The sequence below is a fragment of the Tenrec ecaudatus genome, unplaced genomic scaffold (assembly GCF_050624435.1).
Source record: "Tenrec ecaudatus isolate mTenEca1 unplaced genomic scaffold, mTenEca1.hap1 Scaffold_1941, whole genome shotgun sequence".
NCBI lineage: Eukaryota > Metazoa > Chordata > Mammalia > Afrosoricida > Tenrecidae > Tenrec > Tenrec ecaudatus.
This window is the reverse complement of record NW_027458223.1, coordinates 70,076-88,882: the sequence shown is the minus strand read 5'-3', so window position 1 is coordinate 88,882 and position 18,807 is coordinate 70,076. Positions and strand designations below refer to the sequence as shown.

Below are 18,807 nucleotides of genomic sequence, written 5' to 3'. Positions count from 1 at the left end.
GAGCAAGTAATGAAAGTAGGAGGGGGGCACAGAGTCGATTGTGAGGATGCATATGCAACCCTTTTTAAAGGCAACCAAACTATGGAGGTGTATGATATGCGATATTTATATCAATAAAACTATCCAGGCAGGCTAGGTTTTGCAATGTCAGAATGGAAATTGTGTCAAATATGAATAGGTAGTGATGTGATACAGGCTACATTCTTCCACTGACGTCTTCCCAAATATTCGTTTGTTTTTAAAAATCATTTTATTGGGAGCTTACACAACTCTTATCAAATTACCCCATAACCACAGTGTGGGTGTCAACCTTTGTGTTAGTGTTTATTCCTACAATAGTGTTCTCATACAGTATTTGTGCTTTTGAGATTGACTGAGCACAACACCAGAAGTTGTAAACGATGACTCACTTCGTGGGGTAAGTGGAGGCTGTGTCAGTCCCGAGGGGCAGTTGCTCCCTGTGGTGTAGGCTCCCTAGGTGTTGGAAGCACCCTGATTGTGGTTGCTCTGGCGTGTGCTATAGGGATTGAGATAGACAGATGTATATCCAACAGGACAAAACTATATGTAGACCTGAGATTGAGCATGATGATTCTGTGTCAGGTGACTAATGTTTAGCCTCCTCCTCCTACACTGCCTTTCACATGTTCCTTTATGTTCTTAAATGAATCCCTTGTCAACACATGCAGTCATGGAGAAGGGTTGAGGTGATGTGTCAGCATGTCCTAGCGTGCTCAGGGATTGGTCTGGTATAATGCACTGGTCTTGGTGGTGAGGTTGATATCACATGATGAAGTCCAGGTGGAGATGTACTGTGAGCCAGGGAACTCGGAGGTAATTTCCTCATGACCATGGTCTCCCCATGTTTAAGGATTCTATGAAACTCTATGGCTTTGAACTGGATCTGGTCATGATCATCTTTGAAAAACATGGGATATATCTAAGGGCCCCAGAGCAGGGAATATACAGGCTACCAGATCTAAGAAAGGGAGCAGACACCATGGAGAACACAAAAGATGAGTGGAACCTGTTAAAAGAAAATATGTGTACATTAAAATATTTCCTCAAAAGATTAAAACAAGAATCCACACACTGGGAAAATATATTTATTGATAAAATAATGGACAATAATGAAATCCCATGTAATAACCAAAACTATATCTCAATTAATAAAAATAAAAATTTAAAAATAAAGAACAACAAATGATTGAAGGGGTAGAGATAGTGGAACACTATCCATTGCTGGTGGGCATTTAAATATGTACAAACACATTTAGGAATCTGGTGATTCCTAAAAGAGCTGGCAATAGAAATAGCATACAACCCAGCAGTGCCATTTGGGGGCATACACCCCAAAAGATATAAGAGACCACTGAGGATCAGATGTATCTTGTCCTATGTTTGTTCCAGCAGTTAAAATCACAAAACCTAGGGATTAAAAGTCAATGTCAAAAAACCCAAAATTGTCATAACTGAACCAGTATGTCACAGCATGATCAATGGAGAAATATTTTAAATTGTCAAGGATTCTTCTCTTGCCTGGATCCACAATCAATGGTATGGAAACAGTATTCAAAATATCAAAAGACATTTTATCCTAAGGAAATCTGTTGCACAACACCTTCTTGAGGTGCAGAACAGCAAGATAGTCCTTTGAGAATTAAGGTATTCCTGACCAAGCCATGGTATTCTCCATGGTCTTCTACACATATGGAAGTTAGACACTGAAGAAGGAAGACCATAGTAAAACCGGTGCACTAGAATTCTGGCGCTGGAGAAGATCATTAAAGGTGCCATGGACAGCTAAAATGACAAACCAAAATGCCTTCATAAAAGTGTGGCCAGTGTGATCCTTAGATGCATGGAGCGCAAGACTTCTCCTGAACGTACTTTGAACATATTGTCAGGAAAACCAGTCCCCGCAGAAGGGCTTCCTGCTTGTCAGAGTGGAGGGTGGATAAAAAGAGGAAAGCCCTCATGGAGATAGATTGACACGGTGGCTGCATCTATGGGCTCAGGAATAGGAACAATTGTGAGGATGGAGACGACTGGTCCGTGTTGGTTCTGTTGTGAAGAGGGTTGCTACGGGTGGGGTGTGATCCTACAGTAACTCACACCAACATCAGTAGTTATGCTCAAGGTTTTTATTATCATGATCATTAAATATTTTGCGACTCTTATCACAATCCACACATCCAACCATTGTGTCAAGCACATTTGTGCATATGTTGCCAACATCATTTTCAAAACATTTTATTTCTACTTGAGCCGTTCATGTCAGCTCCTTATTTTTCCCTCCCTCCTTTTTGAACGCTTTGTTTGTTATAAATTATTATTTTCATGTCTTACATCATCCGCTGTCCCCCTTCACCCACTTTTCTGTTGTTTCTCCCCCTGGGAGGGAGTTACAAGTCGATCCGAGTGATCGATTCCCTTTTCCTCCCCACACTTACACCTTACCCTCTTGGCATCCCGACTCTCATTATTGGTCCTACGTCTTTATCGATCCTGGATTCCCTGTGTTTCCAGCTCTGATCTTTATGAGTGTACATCCTCTGGTCTGGCTGGATTTCTAAGGTAGAAATGGGATCATGATAGTCAGGGGGAGTGGGCAGAAGCCTTAAAGGACTAGAGGAAAGTTGTATGTTTCATTCATACTGCACCCTGAGTGTCTCAACTTCTCCCCGACACACCTTCTGTAAAGGCATGTCCAATTGTCTACAGATGGGCTTGGGGATTCCACACTGTGCTTCCTCCCCACCACCCGCTGCACCCCTATTGAAATTAGTATGATTTTGCTCTGGGTCTCAAATGCCTGTAAAATAATCCCATTGACACCTCATGATCACACAGGCTGGTGTCTTTCCATGTGGACATGTTTGCTTTTCAGCTAGATGGCTGACTGTGTATCTTCAAGCCTTTAAGTCTCCAAATGCTATATCTTTTGATAGACGTGCACCATCAGTTTTCTCCAACACATTTGCTTATGCACCCACTTTGTCTTCAGCGATCCTGTCGGGAAGGTGAGCATCACTGGGTGTTCTTAAGTTCGGCACTCTTGCAGCAGGAGAAATGAATAGCACGGGTGCATGGCTTTGGAACATGCGTTTATTTTCTAGTATTGCAAGTGGTAGGAGACAGAAATGTGGGGCAGGGCTCTCGGCACTTGTTTTCTCCCTGGAAAGGAGTCAGCGGAAAGTCATGTCGCTTTTTAGCATCGGGGACACCTGCAGTCCTGAAGAACTCCATGTGCCTGGGCATCCACGTCACCTAGATCCTGCATATGCCCACGGAAGGGGCCGTGGGTGACAGGGATGTATTTTGCTCCTGGCTTTGATTCGTGATATGGGTGAGCACATCTGCTACCTGCTGCTGAATCTCCTTTTCCATCACTTTCAGAAGATGGATGTGAAGCAATTAAGGCTTGACTTCAGGAAGGCTGATCACGTTAGATGCATCCTCTGACCGATACCTCCAACCTCCTTCGTCATCATGGCAAACATGACCTCAAGCTCAAGAACTCAATCCAAACCGCTCTAATTTAGGAAACACTAGTCTTTCCAAATACGACATTGGGATCCCGAGGTAGAAGTCAGGATTGAGAACAGATGGCAAAGGGTTGTGGCACTAGTTGTCCATACGGATGCAGATTGCATCGCACAGGGTGCGACAGTGCCTGTAAGCAAGGCGTATTCTTTGGGGTCCATGGAGCTGCAAGGTCAGCCTCAGCTGCTCCATCACCTCTGCAAGGGTATGCCAGGGCAGAGTTAACTGAGGGTCCATGTAGCAATTGAGGGGGACAGGAAGCTCTAGAAAGGCAAAGTTGCACCTTGGGAACGTGTGAAACAGCAGGGTCTGTAGGACAGCCATGGACAACAGGTTTCCGCAGAGTTTCAAGGTTCTGAGCTGAGAGCAGTGACCCAGAGCAGGCTGCAAGTAATCGCAGTCCGAGTCCGTGATGCCACAGTCCGCCAAATCCAGGTGGACCAGGGTGGCTGAGACTCTGTTCAGCAGAGCAGGGAGGAACTCGTAATTGGAGCCAGGCCTGCGTACACCACTCAAGTCAAGGGATTTCAGGTGGCTGGTGCAGGGACATGAGGACAGGTATGTCAAGTCCTGGTCCATAAGCAAGGAACGGCGTATGTGCAGGGTCTCCAAGGGCGCCTGCAAGCATCTGAGCAGCTGGTGGAGGTGGTTACCAAAGAAGTTCACAGAGTGCAGCATGAGGGTGTGGAGCTGATGCAGACTGAGGAGCTGAGTGGTGAATTGTTGAAGTAGCTTCTGCACCTCGTCCTCATCGTTCTCCCCGGGGACGATGCAATACAGGGTGCATTCAGAGAGGAGGAGTGTATGCAGTTGGACCATCTGGGCCAGGTAAGGAGCGAACCAGTTGAGGCTTTGCAGGTCCCAGCTACCAAGCAATCTCATCTCCTGGACAGAGTCTAGCTGCACTACATTGAGGATCTCCCCAAGAATGGGAAGCGGGGCAACATTCCGAACAAGCTCGAGCTTCCTGCAGCACAGGTGTGGCAGGTCCTTTGTCTGCTTGACCCTTTCGATGAGGAAGGTGAGCATTTCATTTGGGATGTCTGCCTGAAAGCACAGGTCAGTGAGCACCGTCATGCCAGCCAAGGCTGGATATTTCTCCACTGACCTACATTTGTCTTCTTTGAGGATCTGAGTCTTGGGATGGGTGGACTCTGGATCCTCTGATGACGTTACAGAGGCAGTAGACTGGCGTCCAGCCCACACTTTCCAGAAGTTGGTCCCAGTGTTCATTTGTAAATCCAGCACTTTCAGTTTGCATCTCCTGTGCTTAACCTTCTGGGAAAGCAGTATAGCAAGGCCATCAAGGGCAGCCTTTAAGATGTCAGGGGGAGACTGACAATCTTCCATCAGAGCCCCCAGAGGGAGCTTGAGGAAGGGCCACACCCCAACCATGGCCTTCACTGTCTCTCTGTAATCTCCGACAACAGCTGCCACGAACAGGGGAGGGAAGAGCTCTGTGGGCAGCCACTCCAGAGAGGCAATGGCTGAGGCCTCATTCTGCAACACGCTCTGGATGGCCAGGTCCAGGAGCCTGGGTGGGTTCCTGCTGCTCATGCTGATCAATCAGCTCCAAGAGCGATCCTGACCTGTGAATGAAGAGAAAGGGTCTGCTCAGTGTTCTGGGAGAGCCAATCTGGTTGTCCTAGCCCTCCACACTCTGGACTCCACTGTCATCCCCTTAGCCCCTCAGAGAGGAGCTGGCTGACCATGCTAATCTTTCCAGTAACTCACACTGGTAGAGGCTGGTCCACGTGGGCTTAGATTTCAAACTGGATTCTTCTTCTTCTGACTCAAGTTGACCCAGAGGCTGTGGAATCCAAGATGGGCAGTCAGGAGTCTGATGGCAGACAGTGACCTCAGCAGCTGGGGAGGTGAATGAAGCAAAAATAAGTAGGAAATTTGGGGGACACTACCTCAAGTTTCAAAGACTGAGAGTGAGACGAAAGGGCCCGACATTTCAGAGCTAGGGAACACTTATCCATGGGACTGGAGGTCTCATCCTTTCAGCTCAGGGGCTCTGACAACAGATGGTTTTGCCTCTCTGGATTCATCTGCATCGCTCATTCCCTAGATCATGAATGCAGAATATTCAAACATCACAACAGAGTGAAATCATCTGGAAATAGAAATTCCACTCAAAACTTACTTTCTGAGTAAGAAGCCGGATGTCCGCATTCACTTTTTAAAAATTTCTTTTAATGGAAGACAGATGTTTCTTTCCTTTTATTAAATACGTTTATTGGGGGCTCTTACATCTCTTATCGTAAGCCACACATGCATTCATTGTGTCAAGCACATTTGCAGGGATGCTAATATCATCGGTTTCAAAACATTTTCTTTATACTTGACCCTGTTTATATACAATGAGAGGGAAACCAATCCATGTACTTATATCTATATGTTAAGAATTAAGGTTGCCGATGGACATGGGGCCTAGATTCAAGTACTACCTCAACAAAAGTCACTTGGTCCTAATTATCTGCATTCTGTGATGCTCACCTTCCCGATACCATAACGTAAGATGAAATGTGGGCATAAGCAAAGGTGGGGAAAGCTGCCTGTCTATGAAAAGATATAGCATTTAGGTGTTAAGGGCTTAAAGTTAAATAAGCAGCCATCTAGCTGAAGTGGTTTTCTTGATTTGACTGTTATTGATAACTTATTGAAAATGAAATGTTCTGACTGAAGCCCTTACCTAAAAGACATTTTGTGGGAGTTCATTATCAGCAGGCAAAAGCAAAGCTGGGGCCATGAAGCTGAAGACTTGAATCAGATGCAGGAGAATGCAAATATAACCTCAGACACATTCCACTTGAATGTCAAGAGCATCTCAACAACAGATGTGATCAAGTGAATACGATCGACAGAAAACTGGACCAGCTATAGCATGACATCAATAGTATCATGTATGAAAGAAAAATCCTTCACAAAACAGAAAAGAATGAATGACCTAGCTGGACGCAAAGGAGACTCTGAATCCTGACATTGGTAGAAGCATCGCTAAAGCCAATGGAAGAAACCATCAAGAGCTGAGCATAACATGTAAAACAGAAGACAAATTACACTATTATAGTGAGATATGCTGCTCAAGGTGAAAATCACCAGTGACAATAGGAGGTCAAAGAGGTGGTAAGAGGAGGCCATTCCGTGCATGTAACAGATAAAGGAGAGGTGGGAAGGAGCTGAGACCCAGTTAAAGCTTTGTCTTACATAAAAGCAGGAAAAATAAAGGCAGAGCCAATTAAATACAGATTCGTTTGGGGTTTCCTCCTTTCGACAGAGAAACTAAACATAAATAGTCATTTCTGCCAAGATCTTTGTTAATAGCTTTGGAATAAAAAAGGGACTTTTTTTATCCATCACGTCATCATTGAGGAGGACAAAAGACTAAGCTTTCGCTCATTTACATGTCTTAGTTTACAGGAGACTTCCCTTAAGTCTACACTCTCATTCTGCCCCTGTGCTTCAGCATCATTTACCTGTCTTTCCCAGAGCAATCTGTTCCACCTTGCTTCCAGGACACCGTGAGATTCCGAGCTACTGATCTTCCCCGTGTCCTTTCAAGTTCAACATGAGTATTTGGTGGTCAGAAAATGAGTGTTGGTTCTCAAGAAGGCAGTGGGACTATTCCCTGCATTAGGACAGACTCGGGAGCATTCGCAGGCACTGGTTATGCAATGGGCTGCTGTGACCTGCATGGTCAGCAGTTTGAAACCACCAGCAGCTTCGCAGGAAAAACACTGGGCTTTCTTGTCCCATGAAGAGTTATCGCACCAGCAATTCTAAGGGGTTGCTGAAAGTCAGCAGTGACTCCATGGCAGTGTGCTTCAGTCTGAGAGGCTGTCAGAAAGTGCTCGACATGTAAGGTCAAACACAATGCAGACAGAGCTGAAGAACCTTCCTTAGAATTTTTTAAGCGCAAGGAACTGAAGAAGACCACAAGTGCTAGAAGCAAAACAAAACAAGACAGAACAGAACGAATCGAAAGTGCAAATTTCACAATCAAAATTCTATGGTTCCCAATTTTGAAAGATGCTGTTTTGGTTAGGAGCATTTGTGTCATTCCAGATGCACAGAAATCCTATAACCTACGAAGGAAGCACTGTTCTGTCCTGTCCTCCCAAGCCACCACTGTGAAACAAACTGCCACACAAATATTCGATGAAAAATGCAGGGGCCACAAAAACAAGATGAAGGAACACACAGAGTGGGTTTCCTAAAAGAAGGAGACAGTCAACCATGACAAGAAGTAGCGTATGAAACAGGGATTCTAGGACAAGACCCTTTCCCTCTGTCCATCCATGGATCTGGTCTCCCACGGAGAGGCCGCTGTGTTCTCCCATCTCCTTACACCAGCCCTCCAAGATCTGTGTCCCTCCCCATCAGCTCCTCGCAACCATTCAGGTAGTTTTCATGTAACTCTCATTCAACTCACAGTTGCAGACGCTGACAAGGCTCCAATTTCAGTCTTGGCCACGGTCCTTGTTGAAGTAGATCCGGTGCATGAAGAATCCAAGAAGGCAGGTCGAACGGCAGACTTCTTCGTCAAGAATGTTGAGCCTGAAAACTTCCAGAGAAGCCAGGAAAATGTTGGCAAGGTTCCGTCTCAAGTCCAGACACCTTCAGGTCAGGTGAAGGGTCCAGGTGCAGAACAAAGCTACAGAGCATTCAGAGAGTCCTTTTAAAGGATAAGACCACACCCACCAGGAAGCTATTGCTTCCCCCTCATTGGCTGTTGACAGTAGGTCTCATCATGGAAGTGATGGCATTTCGTGAGATCTCATCAGCCGGGCTGATGCCATCAGAACGGACCAACTCCTGAGAATCCAGACCCAGCCCTGTTCACACAAGTCCTCGGCCATCAGCCCTTATGCACGGGGAGGGAGAGGACACAGAAGATGGTGAGGGTTGTGTTGGAGGGTGAAAAAGGATTAAGTGGGTGTTTATAGAAATAGCTTTATTGGCCCGTTTCTCATACATGCAATATAGTTTTGTCATTATGGGTGCTCCTCTTTGTAGTGCATTTCCTGAAGCACAAACTTTCGTCCACTGTAGCTCATCCGACTTATGAACAAACTTATGAAAAGGAGTAGAAATGCCTCCTTGGCTTCCTACTGACTGTCAATCTCTCCAGGAGTAGATGGCTTCATTAAAGCACATGGACTGGCTGACAGATTTGAACCAGTGACCTGGTGGTGTGCTGACCAATGTTTGAAGGACTGACCTCTGCAGAAGGATCCCACACACTGTCTTAAATCTCAAGTGCTCTCAGAATACAAGCATCAACCTAAGAGTTTCCATGAGTAACTCTGTGTGGGAGTAGAAAGCCCCATCTTTCTCCCATATATAAAGTGTTCTTGTGTGCTTTTGCCCCATGGGATTCTTTCCCCTTTCTCTCAAGGGCTGTATGAGCTTTGTTGGTAAACAATGCTGCGTGTCTTTGAGGTGGCAGACTCTCATCTTTCTCCATTGTAGAAGCTAGTGGTTTTGGAAGCCTCCAACTATTGATTAATAGACAAGCACAGCCCACTACCTAGGCACAACTCCAAAACTGACATCCTTCCGTGCCCATTTCTGTTAGGTCGAGGGAACAGAGCCCAAAATTGAATGCACATATTTAATAGTGTTGCTCCAGGAGAAGTAAATACCACAAGAGGATAGCTTTACAAAGAGACATTTATTTTATCTTAGGCAAAATATGTTAGTGTCAGAAGCTTAGACATGGATATGAGAGGTTGGATGTTGATTGTCTTGTACTGGGATGGACTGGTAACTTTCAGCATCTGTGTGCATTCCATGGGGATTCCACGAGTGTTGGCATCCAGGTTCTTCTGAATCTATAAGTTTCCCCTGCAGGGACCCTGGGTTCCAAGGACATGCTCTGCTCCTGTCTGTTGGCCTCTCTTTTCATGTCTTGTAGATGAGAGATGTGAAGCCAGCAAGGAATGACTGGGCTAAGGGCGTAAATGTCAGATGCTTCTTGTAATCTTCAACTCCAATCACCACATTGTTAGAGCAAAGATAGCCTAATCCTCTTGAACCTAACTCCAAATAATATCATTTGCATAGTGAACATGAGGGTTTTCCAAGTGGTACAGTAAACCAGAAGCATAAGTTAGGATTAGTAAGGAAGGCAACCACATTAGCTTTCCACATGCATGATGATTTCATCCCAACTTCCCTTACTGGGAGAAAATCTAAAGTGAGGAATCTGTAGCCTGCAGGGTCGTCTTGGGATCCTCCATTGCCTCTAAAAGAGTATCCCAAGACAGAGAACTTTCCGTGTCCTCATAGCAATCCTGAGGCACAAGGAGCCTCAGAAGGGAGAACTTACACAGAGCTTGTGTGCTGAAGCAGGTCCTGCAGGACAGCCATGGAGACTGGGTTTCCACCCAACTCTAAGGTGGTGAGCGCGGAGTACTGGCACAGAGCAGGCTGCAAGGCAGTGAGCTCAGAGTCATCGATGTCACAGTCAGCTAAATTCAGGTGGTTCACGGTGTCTGAGACCCTCTCTAGCAGACTCGGGAGGAATTCAGGTCTTAAGGAATCCCTGAACATACCACTCATATGCGGGGACCTTAGTTGGCTGGTTCGGGGACAAAAGCACAGGCTGTCAGGCCAGAATCCAACGCAATGCAGTGCTTTTAAAGAGAGAAACTGTGAATGTGTAGGCCAACAATTGAGCAGCTGATAGACGTGCTCATTGAGGAAGAAGACTGCTTCCAGAACGAGGTGCTGGAGTAATGCAGACTGAGGATATGAGAGGCCACTTTTGCAAGACACTTCTCCACTTTGTCCATGGTACATGACACCAGGGGATCTGGACTTATGTGGGACTTACTTGGGAAACATGGAGTGTGCTCTGGTGACCCATCTGGGACAGGTAAGCAGTAAACCAGTTGAGCCTCTGCAGGTCCCTTCTGCAGTGGATTCCCACCTCTTGCACAGAATCCATCTGTACCCCATTTAAGATCTCCTCAATAATCAGAAGCTGTGACAGATCTCCTTCAAATGCTAACTCCTGACAGCAGAGGGGTGGCAGGGTCTTTCCACAGTTGACTCTTGTAATGAAAATAGTGAGCAATTCATCTGGTACTGATTCAAGAAGGCAAATGCTTGTGAGCAAATACATAGAGGCCAAACACTGAGGCTTCTCTCCTGCTACGGGATCCTTCCCTTTGAGTGTCACAGTCCTGGGCTGCGTTGTCACTGGACACAATGGATTGGGTTTCAGACCACACTCTCCAAAACTTGGTGTCAGTGTTCAGGCATATATCCACAACTCAGAGTTCACATCCCCTGCGTGGAATCATCTGGGAAGCAGGATATCAAAATATCCTGTTGAGAATGCCAAGACTTCATGAGAGCCCCTACGGGAGCAGGATAAAAAGCCAAGACCCTACCGTTGCCTTTGCTGCGTCTCTGTGTCCACCGACCACAGCTGCATGGCAGTGGTGGGAAGAGTTCGTGAGTAGCGACTCCAGGACAGCCATGGCTGAGACATCATTGTGCCACACACTCTGTATGGCCAGGTCCAGCAGCCTGGGTGGGTTCCTGCTGCTTATGCTGATCAATCTGCTCCAAGAGCAATCCTGACTTGTGAATGGTACGAGACGTCTTCTCAGACTTCTGGGAGAGCTACACTGGTTGTCCTTGCCCTCCAAAACTGGATCATGGCACCCAGAGCTCCTCAGAAGGGAGCTTTCTGGCTTTGTTACTCCTCTTATCAACTCACAGTGGGAGAGGCTCGCAAGATTCATGTGAGGCTTACATTTCAGTCTAGATACTTCCTCTGTCTACGTTGGCCCTAAGGTTTTCGAACCCAATATGGGCAGGCCGATGGTGGACCTCAGCAGCTGGTGAGGTGGATAAATCAAAGATCAGTAGGAAATGTGGTCATTGCATATTGAATCAAACCATCCCAAGGCTAAATCTACAGGAAAGGCAAACTCAAGAGGCATAATGGTGCGTTCATCAAACTGAACTTGGAGATCTGTATTGAACTACAACGCTCTGGGTGATGGGGTATGTATGGGAGTACAAGAAAGTCTTGTCAATACAATGATGAGTAAAATTTCCTCAAGAATCACTAATGAAGAAGCTGAAGTAGTTTTCCAATCTCTTCAGTATGAAATTGACCCAACATGTAGTCAAGCCACATAGATAATTATTGGTAATTGGAGTGAGAAATTAGGAAACAATGAGGTAGGGAAAACAGTTGGAAAATTTGGTCTTGGTGATAGAAGGATTCGGGAAATCACAAGGTAAATTTTGCAAGTATACTTTAGAGAAACATTGGTCACATTAAGGCAATCTTGTTGACTGATGAATAACCTGACTCCTTCCCCCATTTCATGTCAGAGAGTCCCAGTAGTCATTTATTTTAAAATATGCTCCTATGTAATCAAAATTAGAACATTTTAATTAATATCATTGTTCCCTTTAATGTTTTAGCCATGATGGTACTATTTTTATTTTTTTTAACCAGGATGTTGTTATCAATGCTATACCCTGCAATATTCACTAACTCTAAAGAATAACAGCATTAATTTTGCTGGCTGATTTGCTGCAGCTGGTGCCTTGTGTACTCTCGCTGGGTGGTCTGCAGACCAGCGGCACCATGTAAGGCCATAGCCAGCCCACCAGGGGGATGCTGCCCGGGATGTAGTGGATCTTCTTGTGGTAGAAGAGGAGCCCGTCCACCTCAAAAGGGAAGCCTGTGGCCAGCACCTCACACAACCTCTTGGGGTGCACTGGAACTTCTTGGCCACACAAAGTAAAAAGGATTGAGCTTTGTTTGCTCTCCCAGGTCGCCTTCCTCGGCTAACTTCGCATGTGTCCAGTAGAACCAGAAATCAGTGGGGCAGTCATAAACGGGATGTCCCTGCTAACACATCAGGTCCAGAACGTAGTAGGTCTGGTAAGCCTCGCTGTGAATGCAGTGCACAATGGTGTCCATGAGCTCTGTTTGCTGCCTCCTGGCAGGAGGGAAGGAAACCTGTCCACGCAGTAACCGCTCTTGGTGTAGGCGCTGGTGCAACCCCTGGAGGCCACGATGAGCGCTCTTTTTCCAATGGGGCACAAGACGGCTATCCACTCCTGCCCCAAGTCCGCGGGGACATCAATCAGCCACTCAGAGAGCATCAACTGATTGGCAAAGCACTAGGGGAGTTTCTCCTCAATGTCAACATCCATGTCTTCGTCATCTTTCCTGTGTTCCTCCTCCTCACTCTGCACTCCGGTCCAGTCATCTTCAGCCAGCATTCTGGCCTGGTTCACAGAGGCCAGTCGCTTGCATTTCTGCAGTTCAAATAACGACGGTGCAGCTCATCCTGCTCCAAGGAACTGCACTTGGGCTTGTACTGGGACAGGCAGGGGTGTGAGGCTGCACGGCCGTTCAAATCTCGGGACACAGAGAATCTGCTAGCCAGGGCTGGAATCAGCTCTTCCATCGTTCCATCAAACTCTTTGAACAAAATAAATGGCAGCTATGCAGGACTGACTTCTGCCTGTGCAATCCACGGAAATCAAATCCACTACAGAAGTTGGACAAGTGGTTCAGTACAAAAGAGACCCTAACACCAAAGATAAGTTAAGGACAAAGTGCCTTCATTTATGAAAGACACAAAGACGCAGACACATTAGGGAAGCCAACCCATGAAGTCTTGGTACCTCAGACCATTCAAAGACAGGATTTTACTTCACTAAGTCCTGGAATACAGGCAGCTGTACAAATTCATGAGTAATTGTAAGACCATTAATCACAATAAGAGGGGGATTATGGAAGCCAGAGGAGGACCAAGATTGGGACGCATAGTTTATGTTCTAAAGACTTTGGCACTTTCAAATGAAGCATTTGAGCAAGATGCTAGGGTAGGACTCCTGATTATGCAACCTACAGTCCTGTCCATCAAGGACACGCCCAGGAAAGCCCTAAAACACTGCTCCTCCCTGGACCATATTTAGAATCATGCAAGTAATGCAATTTCCAATGCACCCTACCTGAGTGCAGGATGAACTACTTCATTCTTACATGATCTCAAGGCATTTCCGGAAGTGGTTTTTGGTTTGTTTTGTTTTTGACATTGGAAAGTTATGTGTAACATCCAAAAAACTTAGTGCTGAGACATAAGCCCTAACTTAAGAGATTTTGGAGGAGGTCATTATGTGCAGTCAAAAATGAAGCTGGGGCCATGAAGCTGAAGAAATGAATCAACTACATGAGAGCACAAATATAACCTGAGATCCACCCCACATGAATGGCAAGGCCATCTCAAGAACAGATAGGATTGAGTGAACACTAGCAACAGGAAACTGGACCAGCTGTGTGATGACATCAATAACATCTTGTATGAAGAAAGAAAAGTCCTCCACAAGACACAAAAGGTAGAATGACCAAAGTGGACATCTAAGAGACTCTGAATCCTGCCATTGGTAGAAATATAACTAAAGCAAATGGAAGAAATGATGAAATAATGCTGAACAGAACATTTCAAAGAGCAACTTCAGGAGAAAAATTAAAATATTAACATGAAACATGATGCCCAAGGGGGAATACTTCAAGTTATAGTAGTGAGAACATCGAGAATGTCATTCGGTAGATGTGGCACAGAAAAGAGAGGTGGGAATAGGTTCACACCCCAAGAAAGCTTGGCCTGATTTTATCCAAAGAAACATAGTCAGACAGGCATTTTCTGCACAGCTTTCAGTTAATAGCTTTGTAATCAAGAGGGTCTTATTCATCCACCAGGTGAAAATTGAACACAGAAGTCTAAGCTATCTCTGGTTTACATGTCTAGGACATGTTTGTCTACCCTCCTTAAATTTTCTGTTTTTAGGGTTTGTGGTGGGGTTGTGAGAGGGTTGAATAGTAAGGCATCAACTTACTCTTCAGACACGAGAGTCTCGGCAGCAGTGCTGTGGGTCCACAAAAAAGACAGCGACTGAAACGCCTTGATAATTTAGAAGAGTTGTTATTCAGTTGTCACCCGACATCGAGAATCTAAAAACAATTCTAGGATTGAAGTCTTGAGTGGATATTTAAGTCCATCATTAAAAGCAAACACTCACTTAGAATCTGTCTATAATTATTAAGCAAGCACAAGGTTTGCACTAAAGTGCATTCTCTCAAACAAAGAGTAAAAGGAGCTTCTTGTCACTGTCAATGCAGATGAATGGAAACCACACAGGACAGAGTAAACCACCCCTGTGGGATTCCATGACTGTAATTCTGAATGGGAGAAGAAAGCCCCATCTTTTGCCGCTATTTAAAATACAGGTATCACTGAATGGGTCATTCCATTTCACCTCAGTGGACGGGATCAGCTACTTGGGGACCACTATTATATGTCTTTATGGGAGCAGGCTCTCATCACTCTGAACTGGAAACAGCGGTGGTTCTGAAACCTCCAACAGTTGATTAATAGATGAATAACTCCACACTGGAGCCCATCCCCCAAACTGACACTCTTCTTTACTTGCCACACTACTGAGATTCATGATCTCAGCAAGATGATATTTTTAAAGAAGCATTGCACAACAGCAAGCTATTAAGATGCATCAAGTCCCTGAATAGGTACTGAGGTGTGAAGGAGATAGAGGGTAAGCACAACACCCTGATTAGACTGGGTAGAGCAAATATATTTATATGTTCATAATGCAATATTGAATGTACTCAATTCACACAGGCCTCAAAGAAAGACAAGTTTGGAATGCCACACCTCAACCTCTAGGACCTTCCCCACTTAGCACCTCAGAACTATTTAGAGAATTTTCCTGTTACTCCCTATTTCAAATCACCATTGGAAAGGTTAAAAAGGCTCAGCTTTTAATCTTGACTCTTATCTTTGATCAAGTATTTCCATTGGGTGATGAATCCAAGATTGCAGGTCAAAGGACAAACTTCTTCCCAAGGGTGTTGAGACCAACAATTTCCATAGATACAGAGATAATGGCAGGATTCTCTCCCAAGTCTCCAAACCTTCAGGACAGAGGAAGGGTCCAGGTCCAGAACAAAGCTAGAGAGCTTTCAGAGTCATTTTAATTCAAAAACCACACCCACAAGATAGCTAGCTTCCCCATCATTGGCTGTACACAGTAGGTCTCAGTAGGGAAGTGATGGCAGTTTTGGTTATCTTATCCACCAGGCTGATGCCATCCTAACAGAACACACCCTTAGCGTCCAGACCCAACCCTGTTGAGATAAATTGTCAGCCATCAAACCTCACCCACTGTGACTGATAGAACATAGAACATTTTGAGGAGGTGTGTCAGCAGATGAGAGTGGATTAAGCAATTGGTTACAGAAATGGCTCTAGTCCACAGATTGTTACACATGCAAAATAATACCCTTATGAATATTCATTGGTGTAACTCATTTCCCATAGCACAAACACACTTGTACTCTGTCTCTTCCAACATAGAGCCAACTTATGGGAAAGAGTAAAAGTGCCTCCTTGGCTGTCTACAGACTGTTGATCTCTCCAGGGGTAGATGACCTCATCAGGCCCCACAGACTGCCTGGTAGGTTGGAATGAGTACCCTGGTTACCAAGCATGCCACATCAATTGCATTTATCTGGAGCACTGCAGGGATGATTGGATCACATTGGGCATGTTTAAAGGATTGACCTCTTGAGAAGAGCACAGTATATTCTCTTCTCAACGGCTCTTATGTCAGAAGCATTACCAATTATGGTTTATAAAACAAGGAAACATCATTGTCTTACTGTTTAGGTAGGTGGAATCCAACTTCAGGACCTCACCTGGAAGATAAGGTTCTCTCCCCGTGGGTTCTGAGGTACCTTCCTTATATCCTTGCAACATCTGTGGGATGCTAGATCCTGGCCAGAGTTTGTCTCCCATCTGCATCAGGAAGTGCTTCAAGTTTGGCTGCCTTCCAGCTAGTTGGGTTGCATCATTTGCATTTGGCAGGATGTGTGCTTGTTCTTCCAATCCTAAACTTCCACTCCAAACAGAGATGCTTACATACTTTCCACACTGATGAAATTCGTGACCTCAGCAAGTTGACACAGATCTTGTACCCTTGCACATAGGCAAGTTATAAAGACATATCAAGGACCCTCAATAGGTATGGAGGTGTGAAAGATGTAGGGCAGTGGTTCTCAACCGTCCTAATGCGCGACCCTTTAATAGAGTTCCTCATGTTGTGGTGACCAGCCCAACCATAAGATTATTTCCCTTGCTACTTGATAACTGTCATTTTGCTATTGATATGAATCGGACGACATTTACAAAAGGATCCTTTGAGACCCCCAAAGGGGTCAAGACACACAGGTTGAGAACCTATGAATTATAGAAGGTAAGCAATACACTCTAATTTTTTGTACTGTTTCTATTGAGCAGAGCAAGTAAATACATAGGTGAATAATACAACATAGAACACATTCACTTCACCCAAAAAGTAAACATGCCCGTGTTGTGTTTCACAGGCCCATTATTCAAGCAATAATTGCAATACATGTAAGGTTTTCACAAACATAAACCCATTCTTTCCTAATATCCCTTGTAGAAGGATAAACTTAGGGGAATCCCTGTAGGAGATGACTGTATCTCTTTGTCACCATTGTACACTTGGAGTCCTGGCTCTCCACCTCCTATGTGTTGAGCCCAAGATGTGTCCAGACAGTCTGAGACTTCTCACATGAACCATCTGGTCCAAACAAGGGGCAAATCAGTTCAGACTGAGCAGTTCCAGCTGCAAAACACTGCCACACTGTGGACACTGTCTTGTTGCACCCGTTTGAAGATATCCTCAAAAAGAGCAAGTTAAGGTGAAGCGTCAATAGACCCTGCTGCCTCCAACGCAGAAACTGTGCATGATAACAAAGTAGGGATAGCCATGAGAAGGGGCATTCCCAAATACTTCGTCATTGAATGGTTAAGTGGATCAAGAGAAAGTTGTGGCAACAAAACAAGGAAACAGTGCTCAATTTCTATTGAGGAAGGGTATGCCAAACGGACAAGTATATATGCTTTTATTTGTGTTTTTAATATTATAACATAATATTATCTATATATAAAGTATAACCAGATTGCTCCTTACAGATGTGGATGATGGGATGTCAAGCTACATATTTTGGACCTGTTTTGTGGAGAGATCAGTTCCTGGAAAAGGACAGAGAGACAAAAGCAGGCCATTGACGTGATGGATTCACAGAGCAGCTGCAACGAAGGCCTCACACTTACACACGGTTGTGAGGATGGCGCAGAGTGTGCAGTCTTTCCCTCTCTCCTGCGCGGGTCCCTGTGCTTCGGAGCCGACTGAATGACGCTGAAGAAAACAATGTCTGCCATAATCGAATTCACGTGGTTTCCTGTGAGATAACAGGACTGTTCACATCACGCTCTTTTTCAGCGGGAAATCTTGGAATGGGAAAGGCTAGATTAGCTGCTTCCTTGTCTTCTGATCCCAAGGAATTCAGTCGGGCGTGGCTAATCTGCAGATGATTTCAGTCTTTCTTTTTTATTCTCTGAAAGTGTCCTCCAGACTGTGTGCTCAGGATCTAGGCTCTAACAAATATAAGATGTTGGAGAAGATTCTTATCAACAGTCAAACTTTTTTAGGATTATTGGTTTTACCAGTTTCATTTTCACTGCATCGAAAATGTAATACGATTCAATAAGATCAAGGAAGAGCTGTACCTCTGCCTTCAAATTCAATTCTAGAACATTTTCTCCAGACCCTGTAGTAGTTGCTCTTGTACTTTTCTTGTTGGTTTCTCCAATTGAAGTAATTATATACAAAACAGAATACTCCCATTCCACAACTTCAGCGCCGGGCCCCTGGGTCACAGAATATGGGAGGTGGGGCACCAGGTCCTGCTGCTTGCTAGGTCCCAATTCTGGGAGCTCTGGCCCAGCTAGCATGGTTGGACTTGTAGTGGAGGTTCAGGGATGGGCCTCTGGCGCAAATGTCCTCAATCTCGGGATAGCTGCCTACCCGCTCCAAGCAGGGACGGGAATTGGCCCCCTCAGGCCCTGTGGTAGGCGGCTATCCTCACCGGCCCTTGTTAAAACTACCAGGCGTGGCAGCTGACACCTTGTGCTGTCCAGACTCCACAGGCTCAGCTCATAGATCTCTTACCTCTTAGCATTTGGCAGCTGGTTCAGAATGGCGGGAGGCCCGGCCCGGTGACTGCCCCTAGTCGATGCTTCTTTACTTCCTCCATCAGGGCCGCCACCTCCTTCTGGTCTCCCTCCTGCTTCTGCCTCTGCTGCTCCTCTGTCAGGCTGCTGC

At 45.3% G+C, this 18,807-nt stretch overlaps 1 protein-coding gene and 1 pseudogene across 1 annotated transcript; both read right to left on the bottom strand.

Annotated features, from left to right (window-relative positions):
• Positions 1–3,627: 3,627 nt before the first annotated feature.
• LOC142436284 (PRAME family member 12-like) lies at positions 3,628–4,623 on the bottom strand. The gene has a single exon (XM_075540040.1). The coding sequence runs from the start codon at positions 4,621–4,623 to the stop codon at positions 3,628–3,630; it is 996 nt and encodes a 331-aa protein (XP_075396155.1).
• Positions 4,624–12,078: 7,455 nt separating this feature from the next.
• Positions 12,079–13,001, bottom strand: LOC142436283 (snurportin-1 pseudogene; annotated as a pseudogene).
• Positions 13,002–18,807: the final 5,806 nt, after the last annotated feature.

Excerpts from the sequence above, each read along its gene's own strand:
- LOC142436284 (XM_075540040.1), bottom strand. The coding sequence starts at position 4,623 with ATGACGGTGCTCACTGACCTGTGCTTTCAGGCAGACATCCCAAATGAA.